We start from the raw sequence: 22,435 nt of genomic DNA on the forward strand, positions 1-22,435 counted from the left end.
TTACCTAACATTACGCTCGGCAAACCATCGAACATAGTCGCGCGAGCATTGCCACGCTCGAACTGATCGTCGGTTTTTAAAACCGCATCAATGGAGCTGCTGTCGCTCGCTCGCGCGCAGTTGGGTCGGTGGTAGTTTTGGCTCGCGCGGCGAATACGTAAAAATTGAAAATTGACAATGAAATTGACTGATTTGATACACGAAAATGGTATTGCAGGCTTGTTTATTAGTCTCCAGCCGCCAAAATTGGTCTGTCTAGTTAGCTGTTTTAACAATTGTACCAACATATTGTCTCACGCGGCAAATAAAGGTCAACTGTGATCGAACATGGGCTCGCGCGACTGCCGCGCGTAATTTGTACGCACCTTTATAGGGTTTTGCAATTATATTATGAAGAATTGATTAATTAAGGTTTATTATGTATTTTTATTTTTTTATTAATACGGCTTATTAGTTATATCCGTGAGTTCATTCAAAATAGGTATCGCCATTGTAGCTTCTGCTTAGGGTCTACTTGATTCAGTATTTTAAAAAAAGGTTTGAAGTTACACAACACTTATGTAAACAAAATATATATAAACAAAAAAAATTGCTGTATCGTAAATCCTGCTACTGCACTGCTGAATATTTAAGTGATCGGACATCCTGGGACTAGATTATGATTATTTTATAGCAATAACAATGAGAGTACAATATTGTATATTTTATTAAAAGGAATGCTGGGAATCTTGCGCCGGTTCTTCTCTCTCAGACCGACATCAAATTATTCTAAATATATATTGTTATTATTTATATTATAATTCTAAAGGAATCAATTTCGAGAAATTAAATGCCTTGACTTAAATTATTAATTAAATTAAATGGACCAACAATCTGGTCAAGATCGCCAGAATACGTTGGGTGAGGACAGCGCAGGACGTCTTCCGGCTGATATGATGACGAAATGCCTTTTATGATTTTTAAAAGCAAAGCAGCTCTCTGTTACAAAGTGATATTGCAAAAAATTGGATCGAGGCTTAAAGACCCAACGAGAGAACAGTCGTGAACTTTTATATGTAAGATTTGCGGCTAATGTTTCTTCTTAACAGTTACAGGAATGCTAAGGACCATTCAGGTGAACCGGGATATGACGGCTGACCTAGTCCCCGTGGACTTCGTGGTAAATGCCCTCATAGCTGCCTCATATAGCGTGAGCCAGGCGTACAACACTAGGTGAGACTTTGCAGTTTCCAGACTAAATAAAATACAAATAGTATTCCAGCAGACTAGTCCAGACTTTGCAGTTTCTAGACTAAATAAAATTTTTTAACAAAAAAACAATCGCCTTCAAAAACACTATTCCAAAAACAATAGATATAATGTGCACTAAAAAGTATAAAATAATTGCGTATTTTTATACAATTTAATTAATTAATCTAATTCTAGTTACGAGTATTGTTATTTTTGGAGTCGGTGTCCTTCCGCCGCGACCCGCTCTCGCCTCTCGCCTCCTCACGACTCAAGCACATCTCACCTATAACTATGTATGTAGTAACAAACCTATCTTGGATGACACCGACTCTAAAAATTACAATAATCATATACTAAAATTTTCAATGCAGCAATGAACGTAAGTGCTTTTGCAGACAGTTAGAAATTCTGCCATAGATCGCACCCTTACTGTAAGTCGTTAAGGAGTCCCACTGATCATCATATTCGACTACTACAATTACTTGAACATAACTATGTTATGGTAGATGACTTAAATATCCGGATAGCATAAAAAATATTCGGCTGAGTATCGTTAATTTGCTCCTAAGAATTGAAGAGTTCCGTTACTTTGTCATGGATTCCGCAATCAGCACCTAACCAAACTCTCACCAAACTTTGACGTATATCCTTTCCAATAAAAAAAAAATCATCGAAATCGGTTGGCGCAATATTGTGTTATTCGTTAGTTTATCATCCATTTTGCTATACATATGCATAGCAAATTTAAGACTTTTATGGTTTTCTCATGGATGCCATTGTTAGATCTGGACCAAATTACAATGGGACCACATGGGAAGCACCAGCTTTCAAATAAAAGAATCAAAAGAAAGAATTATAAAAATCGGTTCACGCAGTCAAATGTTTTGAGATAACAAACATAAAAAAACATACCGATGAATTGAAAACCTCTTCCTTTTTTGAAGTCGGTTAAAAAAACAAATACTAACAGAGCGGACTAGGTAAGACTTTTCAGATCCTAAACTAAATGAAATAGAAATACTAACAGAGCGGACTAGATCAGACTGCAGATTCTAGACTAAATAAAATACTAATACTAACAGAGCGGTAGTCCTAGAATCTGCAGTCTGATCTAGTGATCAGACTACAGATTCTAGACTAAATAAAATAAAAATACTAAGAGAGCGGACTAGGAAAGAACTTTCAGATTCTAGACTAAATGAAATAGAAATACTAACAGAGCGAGCTAGTTTAGACTTTTCAGATTCTAGACCAAATATAACCGTTACTAACAGAGCTGACTAGATCAGACTGCAGATTCTAGACTAAATAAAATACAAATACTAACAGAGTGGGCGAGGAAAGACTTTTCAGATTCTAGACTAAATGAAATAGAATACTAACAGAGCGGACTAGTTAAGACATTGCAGATTCTAGACTAAATGATATAGAATACTAACAGAGCTTACTAGTTAAGACTTTGCAGATTCTAGACTAAATAAAATAAAAATACTAAGAGAGCGGACTAGGTAAGAATTTTCAGATTCTAGACTAAATGAAATAGAAATACTAACAGAGTGGACTAGTTAAGACCTTTCAGATTCTAGACTAAATAAAATACCAATACTAACAGAGCGGACTAGGTAAGACTTTACAGATTCTAGACTAAATGAAATACAAATACTAACAGATCGGACTAGTTAAGACTTGCATATTCTAGACTAAATAAATGACAAATACTAACAGAGCGGACTAGTTAAGATTTTTCAGATTCTAGACTAAATAAAATACCAATACTAACAGAGCGGACTAGGTAAGACTTTTCAGATTCTAGACTTAATAAAATGCAAATACTAACAGATTGGACTAGTTAAGACTTTGCATATTCTAGACTAAATAAAATACAAATACTAACAGAGCGGACTAGTTAAGATTTTTCAGATTCTAGACTAAATAAAATACCAATACTAACAGAGCGGATAAGGTAAGATTTTTCAGATTCTAGACTAAATAAAATACCAATACTAACAGAGCGGACTAGTTAAGACTTTGCAGATTCTAGACTAAATAAAATAAAAATACTAAGAGAGCGGACTAGGTAAGAATTTTCAGATTCTAGACTAAATGAAATAGAAATACTAACAGAGTGGACTAGTTAAGACCTTTCAGATTCTAGACTAAATAAAATACCAATACTAACCGAGCGGACTAGGTAAGACTTTACAGATTCTAGACTAAATGAAATACAAATACTAACAGATCGGACTAGTTAAGACTTGCATATTCTAGACTAAATAAAATACAAATACTAACAGAGCGGACTAGTTAAGATTTTTCAGATTCTAGACTAAATAAAATACCAATACTAACAGAGCGGACTAGGTAAGACTTTTCAGATTCTAGACTTAATAAAATGCAAATACTAACAGATTGGACTAGTTAAGACTTTGCATATTCTAGACTAAATAAAATACAAATACTAACAGAGCGGACTAGTTAAGATTTTTCAGATTCTAGACTAAATAAAATACCAATACTAACAGAGCGGACTAGGTAAGACTTTTCAGATTCTAGACTTAATAAAATGCAAATACTAACAGATTGGACTAGTTAAGACTTTGCATATTCTAGACTAAATAAAATACAAATACTAACAGAGCGGACTAGTTAAGATTTTTCAGATTCTAGACTAAATAAAATACAAATACTAACAGAGTGGACTAGGTAGTTATATGGAGTGGACGTCCAGACGTATAAATTATCTAAGTTTTTATTAATTATTTTATTTTATTTCTAGTGTGAAACCTCAAGAACCACCAATCTTCAACTTTGTGAGCTCCGTGGAAAACAGGATGACTTGGGGAGATTTCTTTAACCAGAATATGAAACGGGTGGACAGACAACCCGTCTCAAATGCTGTTTGGTGAGTACGAGCTACTGACAAAAAAATATGGAAGAACCGAAAAGAAGATGTGAATTACTGATATAGAAGCAAAGCAAAGTATTCTTTTATTTGGGATAAACAAGGAAACATTTTCAAAATATTTAACAAATACAATAATATAATATTTATTATACATAATATTTTAAAAAGATGAAACTAATAAACATAAAAAACCCAACTGAACTTTTGTGTAATTGGGAAAAAAAAACCCTAAAACAAAAAGTCGTCATACTGCACATAACTTGGTAAGCTAACTTTGTAGCAGTCGGGACCCATTCTAGTTCGAGCTTAGCGCAATCTTTGATTCGATAGCTATTGTCATTTGACAGCTGATACTTCGCTGAGTTTAAGCTAAGATAGCCAATAGAAAGGTTAAGCGGGCGGAGTGTTTAAGTGTTAGAAGTAACATCAAAAAGAAGAAGAAAATAAAATAGCTTTTATGCCTTTAATATCGTCACTTTATTTCTTTTAAATTACTGAGTCTACCATAATATGTTCGGAAAAAGTAGAGCTCGTGAGAAGAACATACAAGAAACTCAACGGCCACTTTTTTCAATCAAAAGTGTATTTTACAATGGCTGTAATATAGAAAACAAACTAGTAATCGCGTTCAAAGTTAAGCTTTTATCATTTATATTCCATAAATATAAATAATCCTATTGTCAATTATAACATTATAAAGTTTACTCTTTGATGGGTTTTGATAAACAATTGCAAAAAATAACACACTAAATATTAATAATATTACTAATAATAATATTGGCACACTTTTACCCAAATTATCTTGCCACAAATTAGGCACATAGTCTGTGTTATGGGTTGCAAGACAACGATATATTTAATACAGTATGCTTACTTAAACATACATAAATACATATACACATCTATGACTCGGAAACAAACATCCGTATTCATCATATAAATGCTTGCACCTACCGGGATTCGAAAAAAATTAATGATTTCAGGTACATATCATTAACGTTGACGAAATCAGCACTGATAAACCGGATCAATATGATCTTCCTTCACTTTATTCCTGCTGTAATCCTGGATTTCTTGTCCTTGTGCGTCGGAAGGAAACCTCAGTAAGTATAAATTTTATTACTTAACACTAGCTGCTTGGATCTCCGCCTCTTTACAACTCGAGGAATTTTACTGTAGAAGTTTTTTACAAGTCAGTAAAAATTTTTGGGCGGAATAACCGAAGATGTTCATAGATTTTGTGTGAAATTGATCAATAGGCACTGGCCTTAAAAGAGCTAAAACCCAGGCGGCCTTACAAATAAACTTGGTCTAAAGTTATTCCTGAGAATAAACCATGAATATGCAAAATGTTGACTATATCGCTGACAACACTGTTAATACAATTACAATTCTGAAATTTTCCGAATGTCAAGCAGCCTTGCAAATAAACGCGGAAAAAGTTATACATCCGAATAAACCAATCATAAGCAAAATGTCTATTTGTAAATATTTTGCTTATTCTTGATTCATTCTCAGGTATAAATTTATAACAAGTTTAGTTTTAGTTTTGAAGCCGAGGATGTTTTCACCCAAAATAGGATTCACAATACATGCAGAGTAAAATACACCGCGAAATTATTAAGAGGAAGAAAGTTAACAATTTACAGTGACGATACAATCTGTTCAATATATTCTCGATAATGCTCTATATGGTCATAAGCACATTGAGGAATTTGCTAGAAACTGTGACAATCATAATGTTAACACGAGGAACAAACATAAACTTGTTATGCCTACTACTCGGTTAAGTCCAGTTAGTAAGTGTAGTAGTATTGGGCAAAGTATATGCTTCTATAATATGATCCCAGAAAATGTACAAAACGAATGTGTTACGGAATTTAAAATAATTGTTAAAAAACGTTTGTGTGGGAAAGGTTATTATAGCATAAACGATTTTCTTAATGATAGCACAGAATGGGAATGAAGCGAACACGCTCAGGCTCTTTAATTATAAATGTTTATTGTACGATATAGCATTTTTATCCATATTTTTACAAAAAAAGCTGAGCCAGCCAGCTTCTTGCGCCCGTTCTTCTCAGGTCTGAGGCAGTCTATTTTGAATGGGTGGTAGTTTTGAGCGTTCAATCAGTGATTCAGTGACCTCTTATATAAATCTTCTTATATAAGGACCTAAGGGGCATAGAAAGAATAGGGAAGTCCCAGGCCTAAGGTTGTCGTAAGACGTGACTAAGGGTGACTAACCAGTGAGAGGCTCCATTGCACTGGTATCTGGTATCCTGATACCAGCTAGATTATGGGTACCATAACCGCGCCTATTTCTGCCGTGAAGTAGTAATGTGTAAACATTATTGTGTTTCGGTCTGAAGCACGCCGTAGCTAGTAAAATTACTAGGCAAATGAGACTTAACACCTTACGTCTCAAGTTGAAGAACACAATTGTAGTGCCGCACAGAATTTTTGTGTTTTTCAACAATCCTGAGTGGTACTACATTATAATGGGTAGGGCGTATTAATTACCATCAGCTGAACGTCCTGTTCGTCTCGACCCTTTTTGTCATAAAAAAGGTCAGGGAAAAGTCTTTTCACATGTAGTATATTGAAGCCTTTTCTAAATTCTCATTTAACTATTTGTATCGGACTGGATTTGATGACATTAAAGCAGATAAATACTGCTGTACGGTACTATGCGGTATACTATTTTAAGAATTGGGAATTGGCCACAATACAGTTTTGACCCATTGGGTGCAATACGAGAAATATCACTGAAAGACATCTAACGAACAATGTACAATTGCGATTCCTTGTTGAGACGATATGAAACCTTACCGTTTTCGAAAAGATTGATGGTAAAACTGGTGATGAAAAGTGGATCATAAATATATATACAATAAGGGCATCCGCTTTACAGATTTAGGCAAAACTAGGATTAACTAAATATGGTGAAGATTGGAAGGGCGTTCGGCGTCTTAACCGCTGGAGCGAATCTCTACTGTCGACATCTGATAAGGTTAAAGCAAGAGAAAGGTGCCGAAAATAGAAGAATAGAAAGGGTGTGAAATCACTAGAAAGCACCAAGCTTGGAAAGAACGTTCCAGGATGATAACATTAGGAATCTTCGTAAAAAGCCCGTATAGTAATCCAAAAAGCTGAAGTTTCTGTGATTCCTCTGGTATTGTAAGAGATTATAGGCGGCGGTCATTAATTACCATCAGGTGATCTATTTTTTTCTCCTGCTATTAAACGCCTAACCCAAAAGTCCTCTGTGAAAGGGTAGATCACTTGTCCTTGCGTAGAGACGTCGTTTCATTGTGTGTCTTCTACAGAATTCATCACGGGGAGTGTTCCGAAGAGCTGTTAAAATTCCACCTTCGTACGACATGCCACAAATTAAGATATCATCCCCACTATCAGGATGTTTGGCATTTCGATTTCTACAGTGCGAGCTTCCTTGTGCGAAGTTTTCAGGACGATGCGGCGTTCAAAATAAGCGCGAATACCTTTGAATGAATAAGTGAACACCAGAATGTGGGCGGCGGTGTTCACTTAACATCAGGTGACCCGTACACTTGCTTGTTCTCCTATTCCAAAAAAAAATATATTGCTTAGTTCAGTAACGACAATATTAATAGAGTAACTGTTTTTAAATTTCAGAATGCTTAAGGTGTATCGTAAGATTCATAAGTTCTCGTCAGTTATAAGTTACTTCACTACAAAGGAGATATATTTCTGTAACCGGCGGACCCAAGAACTATGGAACACCACGTCAGATCTTGATAAACAGGTTAGTGCAATATATAAAAATATAAGCTGATATTTTATTGCAAAAACAGCTGTTGTTTTGTCAAACATATTCAGAAAGGTAAAAATTGTTGAGTTAACACTGTAAAGTTCGAAAATTAATTAAACATTCTCCTATTATATATTATGACGCCCTCGCTACCAATGCAAAACGTCAGGATGTGGATTAAATTGTTCCTGTGCCACATTTTCATAAACACACACTTAAATATGAATCTTAATTTTCAGATATTTCCATTCAGCATGAAAGATATCAATTGGGACGAATACTTCGAGTACTACCTGCAGGGTATTCGGCAGTATTTATTCAAGGAGTCAGAGGATACTGTACCTCAAGCCAGGATTAAATGGAGAAGGTAGTTTTCAAATTAATTAACTCAATAAAATCATTTGAATAGCATACTGAAAAGAGTTATACATGTTTGTCACAGCCGCTACAACTTAAATTTTCGCCTTATCGCAACAATATGGCTGCAGCATAAGACGCTATTTAAAAAGTATTTTGAACATAAAACTATATACCTATATAGATCGACATATTTACCTGTTGTTAGTGTATTCACAGTGTCACTTGCTGAATATATAATTATCGACAACACATAAATCACTTCACATTTTACCTACTAAAGAGAGATTTATCAATTAACGTCACGGTGCCGCAAAGTTATAACTGACAGCCTGGACTAGCTAGTAATATGATGGTGCTAGGCAAAGTGAAGGGGAAAGGACCATGTTGTAGCTCACCTATCCACAACCTGGTAGATCAAGTCGGTTGAGTCAAAGGGCCTCTGCCTGTCGTTAGGCAGTGAGTCTGGACATTCTGCCTTTCGAATTAGTGTAGTACGCGCTTATAATAGAACTGCCCCCATTTAGACTTCCAGAAGTTATACAAAAGGATTACTAGCTTTTTCTTTGATCGGAGCATCATGGTTGTTATCGTTGGTGCTCCGAATTAAAAGCCAAAATTAGTGTGCCACAGTAACTATACAAATCAAAGTGTCGAAATGGGGTCAAATTTCATCTAATTCACACCTAACAACGCATGATTGTGGATTCACTCAAAGTCTCCCTTAATTGTAACCCCACGATTCAACTGAGATCGCTCATCTAAATGCCACAGCTTGTATCGGCATACTTGGATTTGATTTATTGGGTTATCTTTAGTTCCTTGGTCAACTGTAAGAGAAGGCCAAATAAGCCTCTAATGAGCTAGGTGTACTCAGTAAGGCGAAACAGTACTTCACTTCAAACCACCACCTGTATATTAATTATCTGGAAGACAAAGGCAAATAGGCCTTAAAAAACGGGTAAAACTCTAGTTTTTGCTATATATTCCCAATACAAGTGTCATAAGGCGTACTGTGAAGCCTCAGCCACTACATTGTGCAATATAAACGAACTCTTAATTTCACGAACTAAAATGACTACTACTAATGAAAACCATTTTCTTGTTTCAGGTTATATTATCTACATCAGATAGTAAGGGTAACATTCTTTGCATTTGTGATATATTTAATATGGACAATATTAGATAGGTTGATATAATTAATATTGTAATGCAAGATTAGTAACGCATAATATACCCCTGCACGCACAAAACTGAAGACTGATGTAACATTTACTCGGTTATCAGTTGTAGTAAATGATTGTTTCGAGCTGCGACAAGTGAAATGGTTGGTCTTTCGTGATAAGAAGTAACCCAGTGTTTTGGCGGCAAAAGAAAAGCATCATAATACTGAATTATGACAGTTTTTTGAAACTGCAAACAACAAAGGTAACTTTGATGTTGGTAACTTTGTGTTTTCTTCTATATACGTATATACAAGAAAGTGGAAACTTCCACAATCTGCAACAATATCAATAAAACTCCTGTTTTCTTTAAATCAAGTATATGGCGATCAATTCTCACTATGAGATTACCAATAACCAGCGCGTTGCAAGTGTACATAGAAATGTAATGTACTTATGTATGGCACATAACATTTATTTTATCTTCTTATTTAGATTTCTGTGATAATTAAGAATGTCTTCTTAAGAAAGGATAGGAAGATATTGCGGTCTTCTATTGGCCTTTCATGAAATATACGCCTAGGTGTCGACCTTTATCAACACTTCCAAATATAAATAATCCTTTTGTGATATTAATTTTTTTAATTTTTCAAACAAAATTCTCGACTGTTTTCTTATAGATTTTAACCTGTATCTCTCTGTTTTGCTTTGTTTGTTATTTTTGTCTTTGTAAGCGCAAGATTACTTCAAACAGTATTTAAATCGGCTTAATCAAATAGGGCAAAAACAGAATCTTTATATAAAAATCCGGTAAAATACAGAAAAAATAAAACAGTCTGACACAGAATATGTTCTACCAATTCAGTCTCTAAAATTTCGTGACAATTAGTTTAGTTTTGTAGGAGGAAATAGTCGAGAACTAAATTGCCGATTATTTTTGTTTTTTACTCATGATATTTAGTCAGACCTGCAGTTATACTTATCGCACTTATTATTACCACAACTGCGTTAGAGTAACAAAAATATTAGGTTTGAATTCTTAAAACTGAGGAAGGCCTCAAACCTCTTAACCTAGGAAGTTTCATAGTAGAACTGAGGGATATTAAAAGAATAAGTTAAAGGCTCCATGACCAAAATATTTACGTCACTTATTACGATTGATGTTATATTTTTGCAATCTGTTGCATAAAACAGAAATATCTGTCCGCCAAACGTCGAACGTTGACGATACCAATTTAACATTTACCGTGTCAATGCAATTATTGTGTTTTAAACTCATTATTTTATGCGTTATTACTCTGTAATACTATACTCTGCATTGTTCTATTCCAATTTTATGTATTACTTTCAGACTCAGGACTTATTTTACTAGTATCACTGTATTTACAATAATCTAATATTATTCACTCGCTGCCCACACAAACAATTTGTGCCCTAGTCATGTTCGTTGGATTATCAACAGTAACAACTTATCCTAACAGCAGATATCATTCGATCTAGGGCATATGACATTAGTGTTGTAAATCATTTCGAAAATTTAAGTGGATATAGTGAAGTTGAGTTTTAAACATATGTATTTATAAACCATCTATGTAATGGCTGCTGTACACATTGAGCTAGGATTGGAGATTTGAGCTTCGGTTTTCTTGGTCCCACATCAAAGGATCTCCGCAAATAGTGTTGTTGGTGGTCGTTTTCGCCCTTGTATCAAGTATCAGGTTAAACTCCTAAAAGTACTTAGGAGTCTTTAAGTAAAGAAAATCATCAAATTATGCAAGAAAAATTATGGTAGAGTAAACTATGGCATGTTAGGACTTCTTTGGCGCCGGTTTTAAGTTTGGCCCACATTTTAGTAATAACTAAGCGTACTATAGGGACAAATAAATTGCATCGGCTGAATAGTCTTGCAATGAGCAACCGCCATTTAGGGATACATCTTAGTCCAATGTGTACAGCAATCAATTAGATGTACAAAGCAAACAAAAAAATGTTATTCAAAATAATCAGATATTAGAATCGGCAATGTGATAGTGATTTTGTATTTGTTTTAAAAAAATGTACCTGTTTTCAACTTCAGGTGTATTGCAATCTCGTTGCCTTTCGGTTTCAAACTAAATTGGTTGAGAACAATTGCTCAATAGTGTAGTGAAACATTGATGTAGATAGATGGGTTGCATTTTACAATTAGCTAGACTAGATATATAAATAATTGTAATAGTTTGCTAGAACAGATTTGAAATTATTAATAATTGAAATATCTTATACACTTTACATGCCCTATTGTGTTTGCTATAAATTCTGTGAAAATATATAAGTGTATGGTTATTTCAATTATGTTAGATAGATGTGATAATATAATAAAGCATTATAGATATATGTATTTATACAAATATTATATGAGAAATAGATCAGCTATGTTTTAAGACAATAATACAGTAAAATCGCTCATTGCGAATGAATTTCTTGGTCTTCCCTGTTTAAGTTGATATGTCAGCGTAATAATTATTCTGAATATTACGTACCTCAACAAATATTAACAAGTTAAAGAAATGTTTTTCCAAAATAAATAATATCCGCAAGCAAACATTTAATTTTTATTAAAAAAAAGCGATGAAAAATACACTGTTTAGAAGAAAATTATAAACAATGTCAGTCGTGGATTGTATCCTTTACTAGTAAAAAGGAAAATTATCGATAAACAACCGACACATCACTATAAAAGGTACGAGTGGTTGGTACGGTTTGTGGCGACTGTGGTTCTCGCTACTCTGATTTGAAATTTGCAGCGCAATTTAAAAATATATCGCAAATATTGTAACTTTAGGTTTACATGATTACAATGTAACTGAAGTGGCATGGTCGCTAATTTCGTCTTCATGTCACGCGCAGTTGCTTCGATGTCCTTCCATTAAACGGCTCTCCAAATTTCCAGTCATCTATGTCCATTACCTGGGTTCCTGTATCCGATTTCTTACTTTTCTTATCTGGTGCTGGAGTGCTGACTTTTAGCAGCTAGCATACGACGACTTATATTAAATAAATTGGAAGATTTCATCTTTTAATATTTTCTTTTCCAACGCTCTCTTTTTAATATCTGTTATGAGATCAGAAAATTTCCTTCCATCATTACACAATAAAAAAATTAACGAACTTAAAAAAATCGCTGTGAAGCTATAACGTCTATATAAATACCTATTCACTTAAAGACGGAAATACAATATTTGTCAATCGACAATATTATAATTAAATTCAGTATGTGGGGCACTCAGATTCAGTTGGAATTATCTATTACATAATATTAATATAATTTCATAATAATACAATTGTTAATTCAGAATTAATTTGTTTTTATCTTATTTTAACTATAATATATAATAGTAATAGTATAAGGAATAATATTATAGTTAAAATTAGATAATTCCTTATACTTATATGTATATTTCATACCAATACTTCTTTATTGAGGAGGACATCAGAATGAATATTAAGAAAAAAAATGTTATCTTGAATTATTATATTAATGCACAAACATTTTCCTGAAATAATTATTACCAATTTTTGTACATTATGTGAACAGTGAACCATATAGATATGAGCTATAAAGTATTATGTATCTAAAAGACCTAGTGTTAATATTTTTTAGTTTAATAAAAGTTGTATCTGCATGTAAGGACTTCCACTGGCGTCGCTGAAAATAGTCAAACCTACAGGGATACACCTGAGTTACTCTATCTTAACTGGATTTAAGTCCCAAAGTAAACTCAATTATCTTAGAAGCTTACTGTAACAATTTTAATTGTTTAAGATTAACCAAACGCTACCGATAACAATAAATATACATGCCTATATTAATTCTGCCTATAATTCGTTATATATATTTAAATAGGTCTTTTGTGATCTATTGATTTGCATCATACAGTAATTGGTTAAGTTACAGCCAAAAAATGTTTATATATAAGTTTAGAGAAACAATGTTTTGCATTAATCGTGACAAGAATGTGTGTTGATATTGTTACGTTGTAAGTATCATTGAATACACATATCTGTACAGTTAAGTTCATTATTTTAATAAATAGATGGAAATATATTTCTTTTATTTATTTAGTGTAAGTTTTTTCTTAGACGTATGAGAAGAACAAGACATATATCAGCATAAATCTGCAGTTATTACAATCGAACTAGGGCAAAAGAAAATCTGTGCGTGCATCACGCGTTTAATTTGTTCAGATTTTCTTTTGCCCTAGATATATAGATAGAGTTTGAATAACAGGTTGAACATGATTTCTTATTAATTAATGGTCAAGTTGAGTATATTCCGATTCTATAATTATATTATTAATAACTATTATCTAAGGCTTACGATAGTTTGCAACATTCAACGCTGGTCAGGAAGCTATATCGCTATGGCATAAAAGGAACTGCACCCGATCTTTTAATTTCACATCTAAATAATAAAATTCAGAGGGTCGACGTGAATGGCAGGAGATCTCCTGGGACTCCTCTCAGTGTGGGGGTACCACAAGTATCTATTCTTGGACCGTTCCTCTTCCTTATTTAAATATAAATAATCTTCCTGATCTTATAGAAAAAAACCATAAGGTAGCATTGTTTGCAGATGATACGACACTAATATTCAAAGTGAAAAGAAACCATGTTATCTATGACGTAGTAAACGATATTCTATCTGACATCATGTAACCCTAATAACCTAGAGTTAAATAGCAACAAAATGAAATATGTAAAATGTACCGTACTAAATGTCAAAAATGCTTATCCGCTTGACTGGTGGATCCCCCGTGGATTCGGCGGGTATCTGGTTGACCTTGAAACGAAAAGCCGCGCTGGGTGGGAACAGCTGCATTGTTTTACAATATATTCTAGTTGCTTCTCAATATATTCTTGATAATGTTATATATGTACATACGAGGGGAGGCTGATAAGTAATCTACCTAACTATGAAAGAAAAGACTTTGATGGCTAGTTTTTTTTTTATTTTTCTATATAGTCTCCTGCAAGTGAAATACACTTATGACATTTGCAAATAAGTGACATCATGCCGTTATAATAGTAATTTTTATTTTGCTCGTCAAAATGGTCAGTCACAGCCTCCTTCGTTTCTTCGTCCGTCGAAAATCTGCGACCCCTCAATTTTTTCTTTAAATCTTTGAATAAGAAATAGTCACAGGGAGCCAGATCTGGACTATAAGGTGGATGGTTAATTTCTGTGAAGCCGTTTTTGCTCAGGGCTGACCTCGCCGTTAAGGCTGTGTGTACAGGAGCATTGTCTTGTAAAATCAGAACACCTTTGCTGAGTTTGCCTCTCCGCTTTTCTTTGATTTGTTCACGAAGCTGGTTAAGCAAGTTTGCATAATATTCAGCATTCATTGTTGTATTTTTAGGCAAATAATCTATCATCAAAATCCCTTCGACATCCCAAAATACAGTGGCCATTAGTTTTCCAGCCGACGGCCGAACCTTGAACTTTCTTGGCGGCTTTTCTCCTTTAAATTTCCATTGCATTGACTCTTGTTTGCTTTCCGGATCCCACTGGCGAATCCAAGTTTCATCACAGGTCACAATTCGAGAGATAGTCTCTTCTTCTTTACCTTTGACCAGGCCTAGAAATGCCTGACAACATTCTACTCGCCTTTGTTTGTCAAAGGGGGTCAACATTCTAGGGACCCAACGCGCGCTCACCTTGGACATGCCCAAATGTTCGTGAATAATTTCATGAACTCGTTCCTTGCTAATGCCCACATCTCTGGCTATCTCACAATGCTTGATTCGCCGATCTGCAAGAATCAGGTTCTTCACCTTTTCAACATTATCTGCGGTAACAGCAGAAATTGACCTTCCACTACGTGGGTCGTCTTCCAGGCTCTTACGGCCATGTTTAAATTGCTTCGACCAAAACTTTATGACGAATTCAGAAGGACTTGAATCACCAAACACCTTTAACATGCGCTCTCTGATCTGCGTAGGCGTATTTCCTTCTTTACTTAGGAATTTAATCACTGCTCGATGCTCAAATTTCATCATTTTACAATTTTCTTTCGACATGGTGAAATCAAAGCCGCGCCAAAAAAACAAAAGCAAGCGAAAAAAAATAAGCGTCATAATTTTGAAAAAGGAATAAATATAGAATATGATTTTGCAGTGGCCAGTTCGATTTTCAAAACTTTCTTTAACAAAGTAGATTTTATATCAGCCACCCCTCGTAGATACGTAAGTGAATTTGCATTTTGTTACACCAGGAACAGACAAACTTATAGTGCCTACCACTCGGCTAAGTCGAGTTAGTAAGTCTTTAGTGAGGAGATGGGCTTTTACAACAAGATCCCAGAAAATGTTCAAAATAAATTTATTACGAAGTTCAAAAGAATTGTTAAAAACGTTTGTATGGTAAAGGTTTTGTGTTTCGGTTTGAAGCGCAACAAACTAGTGAAATTACTGATTACTGGCGAACGCAATTGTGATGTTCCTCAGAATTTTGATTTCAAGAATCATGCGTATACCGTTTCGAGTAGATTATAAGACAATATATAGATACGATATTCAGATAAGATAGCACATCGAACTGTTGCCCAGAGGATTTTAGATGAAATGTCTTTTGTGGGTGTAATAAAAAATTCTAATTAGAAGAAATATCAAAGATTGATGAGAATTCGTAAACAATGGACGGTGAAAATCAATATTTGTGAAATGTGAAATGAACATTTATCATATCCGGAGTTTACTTTACCTTCAAGCTTTGAAATGTAAAAACTGTGAGTTGGGTAAATAAAAATATGAGGGTGGAAAGTGAAATCCGTAAATCACAGGGCTAAGATGTGTTTGGTGGACTGCAGCCATTTCTGCCCATTATCGTGATATAATGCAGCGCTGATTGAAATCTATTAATCCTCAGTACTTGGAGTTTATTGTAAGTATGCTACTTGATCTTAACGGCATGATCTTTATGTTAATTATATTAAACTATATATAATTAAACAATATTAAACTAAATAATATAAACTATATTATACTGGGTAAAATATTCAGGTAAATAAAAAAAAAAACAATCGAAATAATTTCAATTTTCTTTTAATAGTTTTCACCAATATAACCTTATAATACATAATTCTTAACTATATCACAACATGATTTGAGCTTGTACTCTTAACATACGTAAAATTGCGCCTAGAAACGTAAGAGTAATTTTTTTCTATATATTATGTAGTTTAGATAAACTTAAAGCTCAGCAAACGGAAAATAGTTTTAATAAAAAATATCATCTAAGTAAACGGCGCAATTGTTATTAAGTTCACAGTCTGTCATAAAATAAACTACTTTTAAACAATAATACTTAAAATTTAAACACTAAGATTAATAAAGGAGCTTTGTTGCTGGCTTAATGGAGTTTACCTTAAATGATGGAATCTATATGATCAAAGCAGGAATTTGATAAAAATCTTCGTTAAGGTCAACTCTATTTTACAATTTAACTATATTTACAATTATTAAGATAGGTAGTTACTATATTATAAATAATTTTCATTGAATTAAGTAGGATATGTAACATAATTAAAATTTCAAGTTGTAAATTTAACTCATATTATGCCAATTGAGTCTTCGAAGACTTCCTAAAATCTTCGTTTTATATATTTTCAAGCTTAACGTCAAATTAAAAATATTTAGTTATTCATTATAATTATGTAGGATTTAGTAATCAATTAAAAAAAATTGCACTATTTCAATGTTTTCATATTCCACACATCTTAACGGTGAAATAAATAATATTTTCGAAAATTAATGACTCCAACTAGAAAGTCTAGAAAATTCTAGAAATACAGAAAATGTATAGAAATATTCGTGTCCAGTGTGAATAACATTAAATTCCTCAATAATTAAAAACTACTAGCTAGACGAAATTTAGAAACTTTGTAAAAAATAATACTTAAAGGGAAATGTTCATACATCAACATTTATAAATAAATATTATATACAAAATGCAGTGAACAGGCATGTCGAATCATAAAAATAATAATTAGAACTGACAATTTAATTAAATATTGTATAGTCTACTATATAGCTGATAATCCATCAATATTTACTCATTTTGGCAGTTCTAAGTAATATCTTTCTTCTTCATAGATATACATATTATCGTATTAACTATTCGATATAACTGACGCTATCCAACTAACTTAAGAACTGTAGATCTTTCATTATTTGAATAAACGTAATCATCGAATCCACTACCATCATCCAAGACTTCTAAATATTTACAATCATCTTCGCTATCAGTTTGGTTCACAGCACGATATTTGCTCACCGCTTGTTCCTCACAAGAATCACTTTTATATGCTTCATTCATGTCATCTTGTGAATCTTCTGCATTTATTAATGATTGTTTTCTGTCACTTCTTTCATTATCTAATTTATTGGGCTTACCAAATGCGTTATACATATTTGATATTCTATGGCCAAAGGCGATCAATATATTGGAATGCAGTTTTGTGGATTTATTAGACTCTATTTGATCAGAATTATCAGATTCTGATTCATTGATCGGTATTTCGCAAGGTTCGTATACGCTGTCTTTGATAACATTGGTCTGTTTTGAATTTACTCCAGACCATAATGGGGGACGGAGGTTATTACACTGATTCTTTTTGTACGTTTTAAACATTATCTTAAATGTGAGAATGTATATCGTAATAATAATTAGAACTGATCCGATGATAAATCCAATGTACATGGCACACCTCTCTACAACGGGTAATATATTGAGGTACAGCTTAAAACGCGTTTCCATTGAGGTAGGTAATTCAAATAGTCTCTGGAAAAGTAAAAAGAAATAAGAACATAAAATTATATTCGTGATACAGTCATTTGTCGACGAGGATATTAAATTTTAGCTTAAAGCATATAAAATATATGTTTTAGTATAATAATAATACCGATATAATTATATTTTGAGAGATTTCGAATCATTTCATTTCTTTGTTATATCATTGTAAATGAGAGTATTATAAAATGATTTGGAATAATTACAACAAAATTATAAAATATGTTACCGCAATATGGAGACGTTCAGTTGTATTAAATATTTTTAATTTTGTTTATTTTATTTAGTTAATTATAAAAGTGGGAAGACACTCAATTTTTTTTACCGCAATTTCGTGTACGGCACTTGCTCGCAGAGTAAAAAGTTAGTTATTTATGTTTTTATTTATACCAAAGAAGTGTAACTTCTAATATTATGTGTACTTTAAATACTTCTTTTGTTTAAAAAGTACACATGTACATAAATTAATAGATTGTTTTAAAACATAAACAGAAATAAAAATACTTACAATATCAAACCACAAAAGCGGTAAGTATATGTTGGCAAACTTCTCAGTATTTTTCATATTTGATATGTCATCCAGTGCCATGTTAATTTGGAATTTTGCACTGACGTCTAAAGGAAGTCCTGATTCCGGCTGAACCCAAAACCTGAATAAATATTTTAGCATTAGTATTTTTAAAATAGATTGAAGAGCGTTCAATATACGAATAGATTGAAGTTTGGCGAATAATTTGACACTAGCACTGTACTGTAAAAATCCTTGGCGCACCAATATTATAAAAAACTTATCTCGAGAAGTTGCATAAGTTTAGATATTTTTAAATGGATGTATAGTGATAAATTCTTTCACATAATTTGGTTATTTGAGCTTTTCAATTTCTTTTGATATTTAAATGACCATTTGCGTCAGTTCTTTTTTTCAAACTTTTACTAGCATTTGGTCTGAAAGTGACAGATAATCTTTTTCTATAAACATGGATTTTAAATAATCTTTAACTACATACTTTACATTGAAATTGGCAGTTGGAAAACTGATTACCGACAGTTAGATTTAATAAGTTTTGTTTCATTTTGATTTGATTTACAAATTTTATCAATACTAAGTTTTTATTCATTCTTATATTTCTCTGGCTTAGTTTTCTGAACATTCATAAATTTCAATGAAATTATTCATCATTCTTCTACGTACTGCTTCAGCAAATTCTTTATAGCTTTTTAATAAGTAACATTTCGTCGATTATCATATTATAGGTATACCTATATTTTATTGATGTGTGAAATAATGATAGCTAAGCGACATGCCTTGATTTAATTTAGGATGTTCTCATTATCATCCAGCAAGATGGTCTTGAATGGTCGTTTCTTGTAATACTCACTATTACAAACTAGCAATATTAGAAACAAGCATATTATACTATCAAACATCAAAATTAATGCAAATTAATTTTTATGAAATTTCAAGTAGGTGCGCCTAAAAAAGTTATTATTTACATATTAAATATTCATATAGTTGCATACCTAGTCTCATGAAGTTCTTGATTAGGTGTAAGGCCCTCGATTTTATTAAACAAAACGTCATCACCCTTGTAGAAATGCGGGTAGGACAAAGCTATTGGAAACCCGTAGTAGCAATCGGTGACATCTAACAGACCTTCTGGTAAACATTTTCCTGAAATAATAAAATATTGCAATTTATAAAATAAAACTAATAGCTTAAGATAATCGGTCAGGTTATTCCAAATTGAAATGTTATACTTAATCAGCACAACGAAATGAATGTGTAGTATATTTTACGAGCGTATATCGTCATTACACTTATTTATGTGCAAAATAATAATGAACCTGTACTTTTTTTTGGTTTTGAGCGTATGTGTGCCAGATTTAATAATTTCCTAGGCGAAATGCGTTGTAATCACATTCGTGTTATAACTGTTATAGATGCTTATTTTTTCCCATAAATGATGTTTTTGGAACAAGTGACGGTGTCATCCACTAATAATCACAATAACCTTTTTTAGACCAATGAAAGCCCTCAGCAAGAACGGGCAATGATTTTGGAACGTGGTTAATGAAGGAATTTGCAATTAGGACAATGTATTGACGAGCAAGTCCGTGCAATGTTTGATCGTGGTTAGATTTGTAAATATAAATATATGTGATATAGCCGTGGCAGCAGTAAGCAGTAGTGTTGCATGATCACGAGAGCAATCAAAGTGCCGCTCTGAATCTTAGATTTTTCAGAATTCTCAATAACGTCATGCTCTTAAGTTTTTTTTATTACAAATACTATATTAATGATACGTTAAAATTTTTTGATAATATGACAAAGAAAAAACAAGTTTCTTGATAAATATAGGAAATTAAGATTGTTTATTATAAGAGCATGCAACACTTATAATAATAATAATTATAGTCACTTAGACATTTATATTCATAGCAGCTATCGAAGAATTACTAAAAAAATTAAAGAATATCTTAAACATCCTTAAAATATTATGTCCAACCGATAAATTTGTTTCATTTGTATTTTTGTGTACTTTTTTCGCCTTATGTTTAATTGTATATCAAATCGTTATACTTTGTATTATATTCACTCCTACTTTGTTTTTATTTAAGTCGAAACTTTATTGGCTTGTGTAATATAAATTATGTGTTATAATGTGAATATAATTTAAGCTGTTTGTTTTCCAATAAATAAATAAAAAAAAAATAGGCGCGAGAAGAATCTCTCCTTACTCCTCAAGAAACTCAACCAATAGAACATTTGAGACATTATTTTACTGTAAGGGTAAACAAAGACACCTATGGTACAACAACAGAACAATATTATCAATATAAACTTACCATTTCTACAGAAACATTTATTTTCTTTGATATATTTCCCATTATCGAGCATATGTTCCGGGAATGTATATAAACGACCTTCAAGGCCATTTTTCACACCATCTTTCACGGGATACTGAAAAGAAAAATCTGTTTAATGCCATGTTTGTTAGTCAAATATAATTTTTATTTACTGTAAGAAAATATTGGGTAATCACATCTGAAGGCCTACAATCAACTTTTAATTAGAGATTCAATTCCGTTGCAGTTCAGTTTAGGTACCTAAAGTAATCGCTAAGATTCGTACCATGAAGTGCCTATAACTGAATGGCATTTGAATCGCTTATGGAAGAAGTGGTCCGCGGTGTGAGAATGAGATGACGCTGTAAGTCTGTCTCTCTTACTCGAACCATATGCGTTGCGTTTCGAAACTTATAATTATGATTTCAGTGGTTTTTTTGCATAAAAATTACATCAAATACATTTCTAAATTGCGCTTTATAGCGTCAAATTATCTAAGCTATCCATTTTATGTTGAAATATTACCTCATGGTACGAATGAATGAACGAACTAAAACAGTTTGCGATTCAATTTCCGAATTTATTTGACGTCAACCTAAATTGGAGCGTTCATATGACGTCGTGGTGTGAAATAGTAAAGCACTTCATTTTAGGTCGAGAGTTCATGGTAGGCCCGGAGGTATGTATTGAAAATGGATCACCGAAGAATTTCTCGGAAGAAAAAAGATCTGGTACAAAATGATTAATTATCCCATATTCCAATAACATAGGGCACTGGTCTGGCCACATATTAAGTATTGGTCATATCACTGGTCTGGTTCATGATAATACTCGAAGCAAGTGCAATTGTTTTATTATTATTATTATTATTTTAATTCTCATATAATGGCGGCATAACGCTTCATTTCTCTGGATATACGCATCCAGTACCTAGGTATGCTTTTGATATGGAACATTTTACAATAGCACTAACAAAAATTCTATTGAACAATAATATAAATGAAGAGTCAGACAGTATAAATGCTTCTAAACTTTTGAAGTGCATTAATGAAAAGGTATCAAAAATATTCTATCATTGATTATTATCAGTGGGAGGCTCCTTTGCACAGGATGCCGGCTAGATGGCTGGGAACCACAACGGCGCCCATTTCTGCCGTGAAACAGTAATGTTTATAACATTACTGTGTTTCGGTCTGAAGGGCGCCGTAGCTAGTGAAATTACTGGGCAAAAGAGACTAATCATATTATAGAAATATAGAATTTTTGGGTTTTTCAAAAGTCTTGAGTGGCACTGCATTGTAACGGGCCGGCTC

General features: G+C 33.0%; 2 protein-coding genes across 5 annotated transcripts in view; one reads left to right on the top strand and one right to left on the bottom strand.

Moving 5' to 3' along the window:
- LOC126965238 (fatty acyl-CoA reductase wat-like) overlaps positions 1 to 13,532 on the top strand; it is a 104,292-nt gene extending 90,760 nt beyond the window's left edge. For all 3 annotated transcript variants that reach the window (XM_050808729.1, XM_050808731.1, XM_050808730.1), the window contains exons 9-14: positions 1,089 to 1,212; positions 4,007 to 4,132; positions 5,119 to 5,238; positions 7,790 to 7,919; positions 8,165 to 8,292; positions 9,394 to 13,532. In XM_050808729.1, coding sequence (XP_050664686.1) covers positions 1,089 to 1,212; positions 4,007 to 4,132; positions 5,119 to 5,238; positions 7,790 to 7,919; positions 8,165 to 8,292; positions 9,394 to 9,481 — 716 coding nt within the window. In that variant the 3' untranslated portion in view covers positions 9,482 to 13,532. The remainder of the gene's footprint in view (positions 1 to 1,088; positions 1,213 to 4,006; positions 4,133 to 5,118; positions 5,239 to 7,789; positions 7,920 to 8,164; positions 8,293 to 9,393) is intronic.
- A 2,980-nt stretch (positions 13,533 to 16,512) lies between these two features.
- The window catches only part of LOC126965231 (scavenger receptor class B member 1-like), a 138,453-nt gene continuing 132,530 nt past the window's right edge, over positions 16,513 to 22,435 (bottom strand). For both annotated transcript variants that reach the window (XM_050808708.1, XM_050808707.1), the window contains exons 7-10: positions 21,123 to 21,237; positions 19,797 to 19,947; positions 18,784 to 18,925; positions 16,513 to 18,266 (exon numbers count right to left, since the gene is read on the bottom strand). In XM_050808708.1, the coding sequence (XP_050664665.1) occupies positions 17,619 to 18,266; positions 18,784 to 18,925; positions 19,797 to 19,947; positions 21,123 to 21,237 (1,056 nt within the window). In that variant the 3' untranslated portion in view covers positions 16,513 to 17,618. The remainder of the gene's footprint in view (positions 18,267 to 18,783; positions 18,926 to 19,796; positions 19,948 to 21,122; positions 21,238 to 22,435) is intronic.

Source organism: Leptidea sinapis, chromosome 7, assembly GCF_905404315.1.
Source record: "Leptidea sinapis chromosome 7, ilLepSina1.1, whole genome shotgun sequence".
Lineage (NCBI taxonomy): Eukaryota > Metazoa > Arthropoda > Insecta > Lepidoptera > Pieridae > Leptidea > Leptidea sinapis.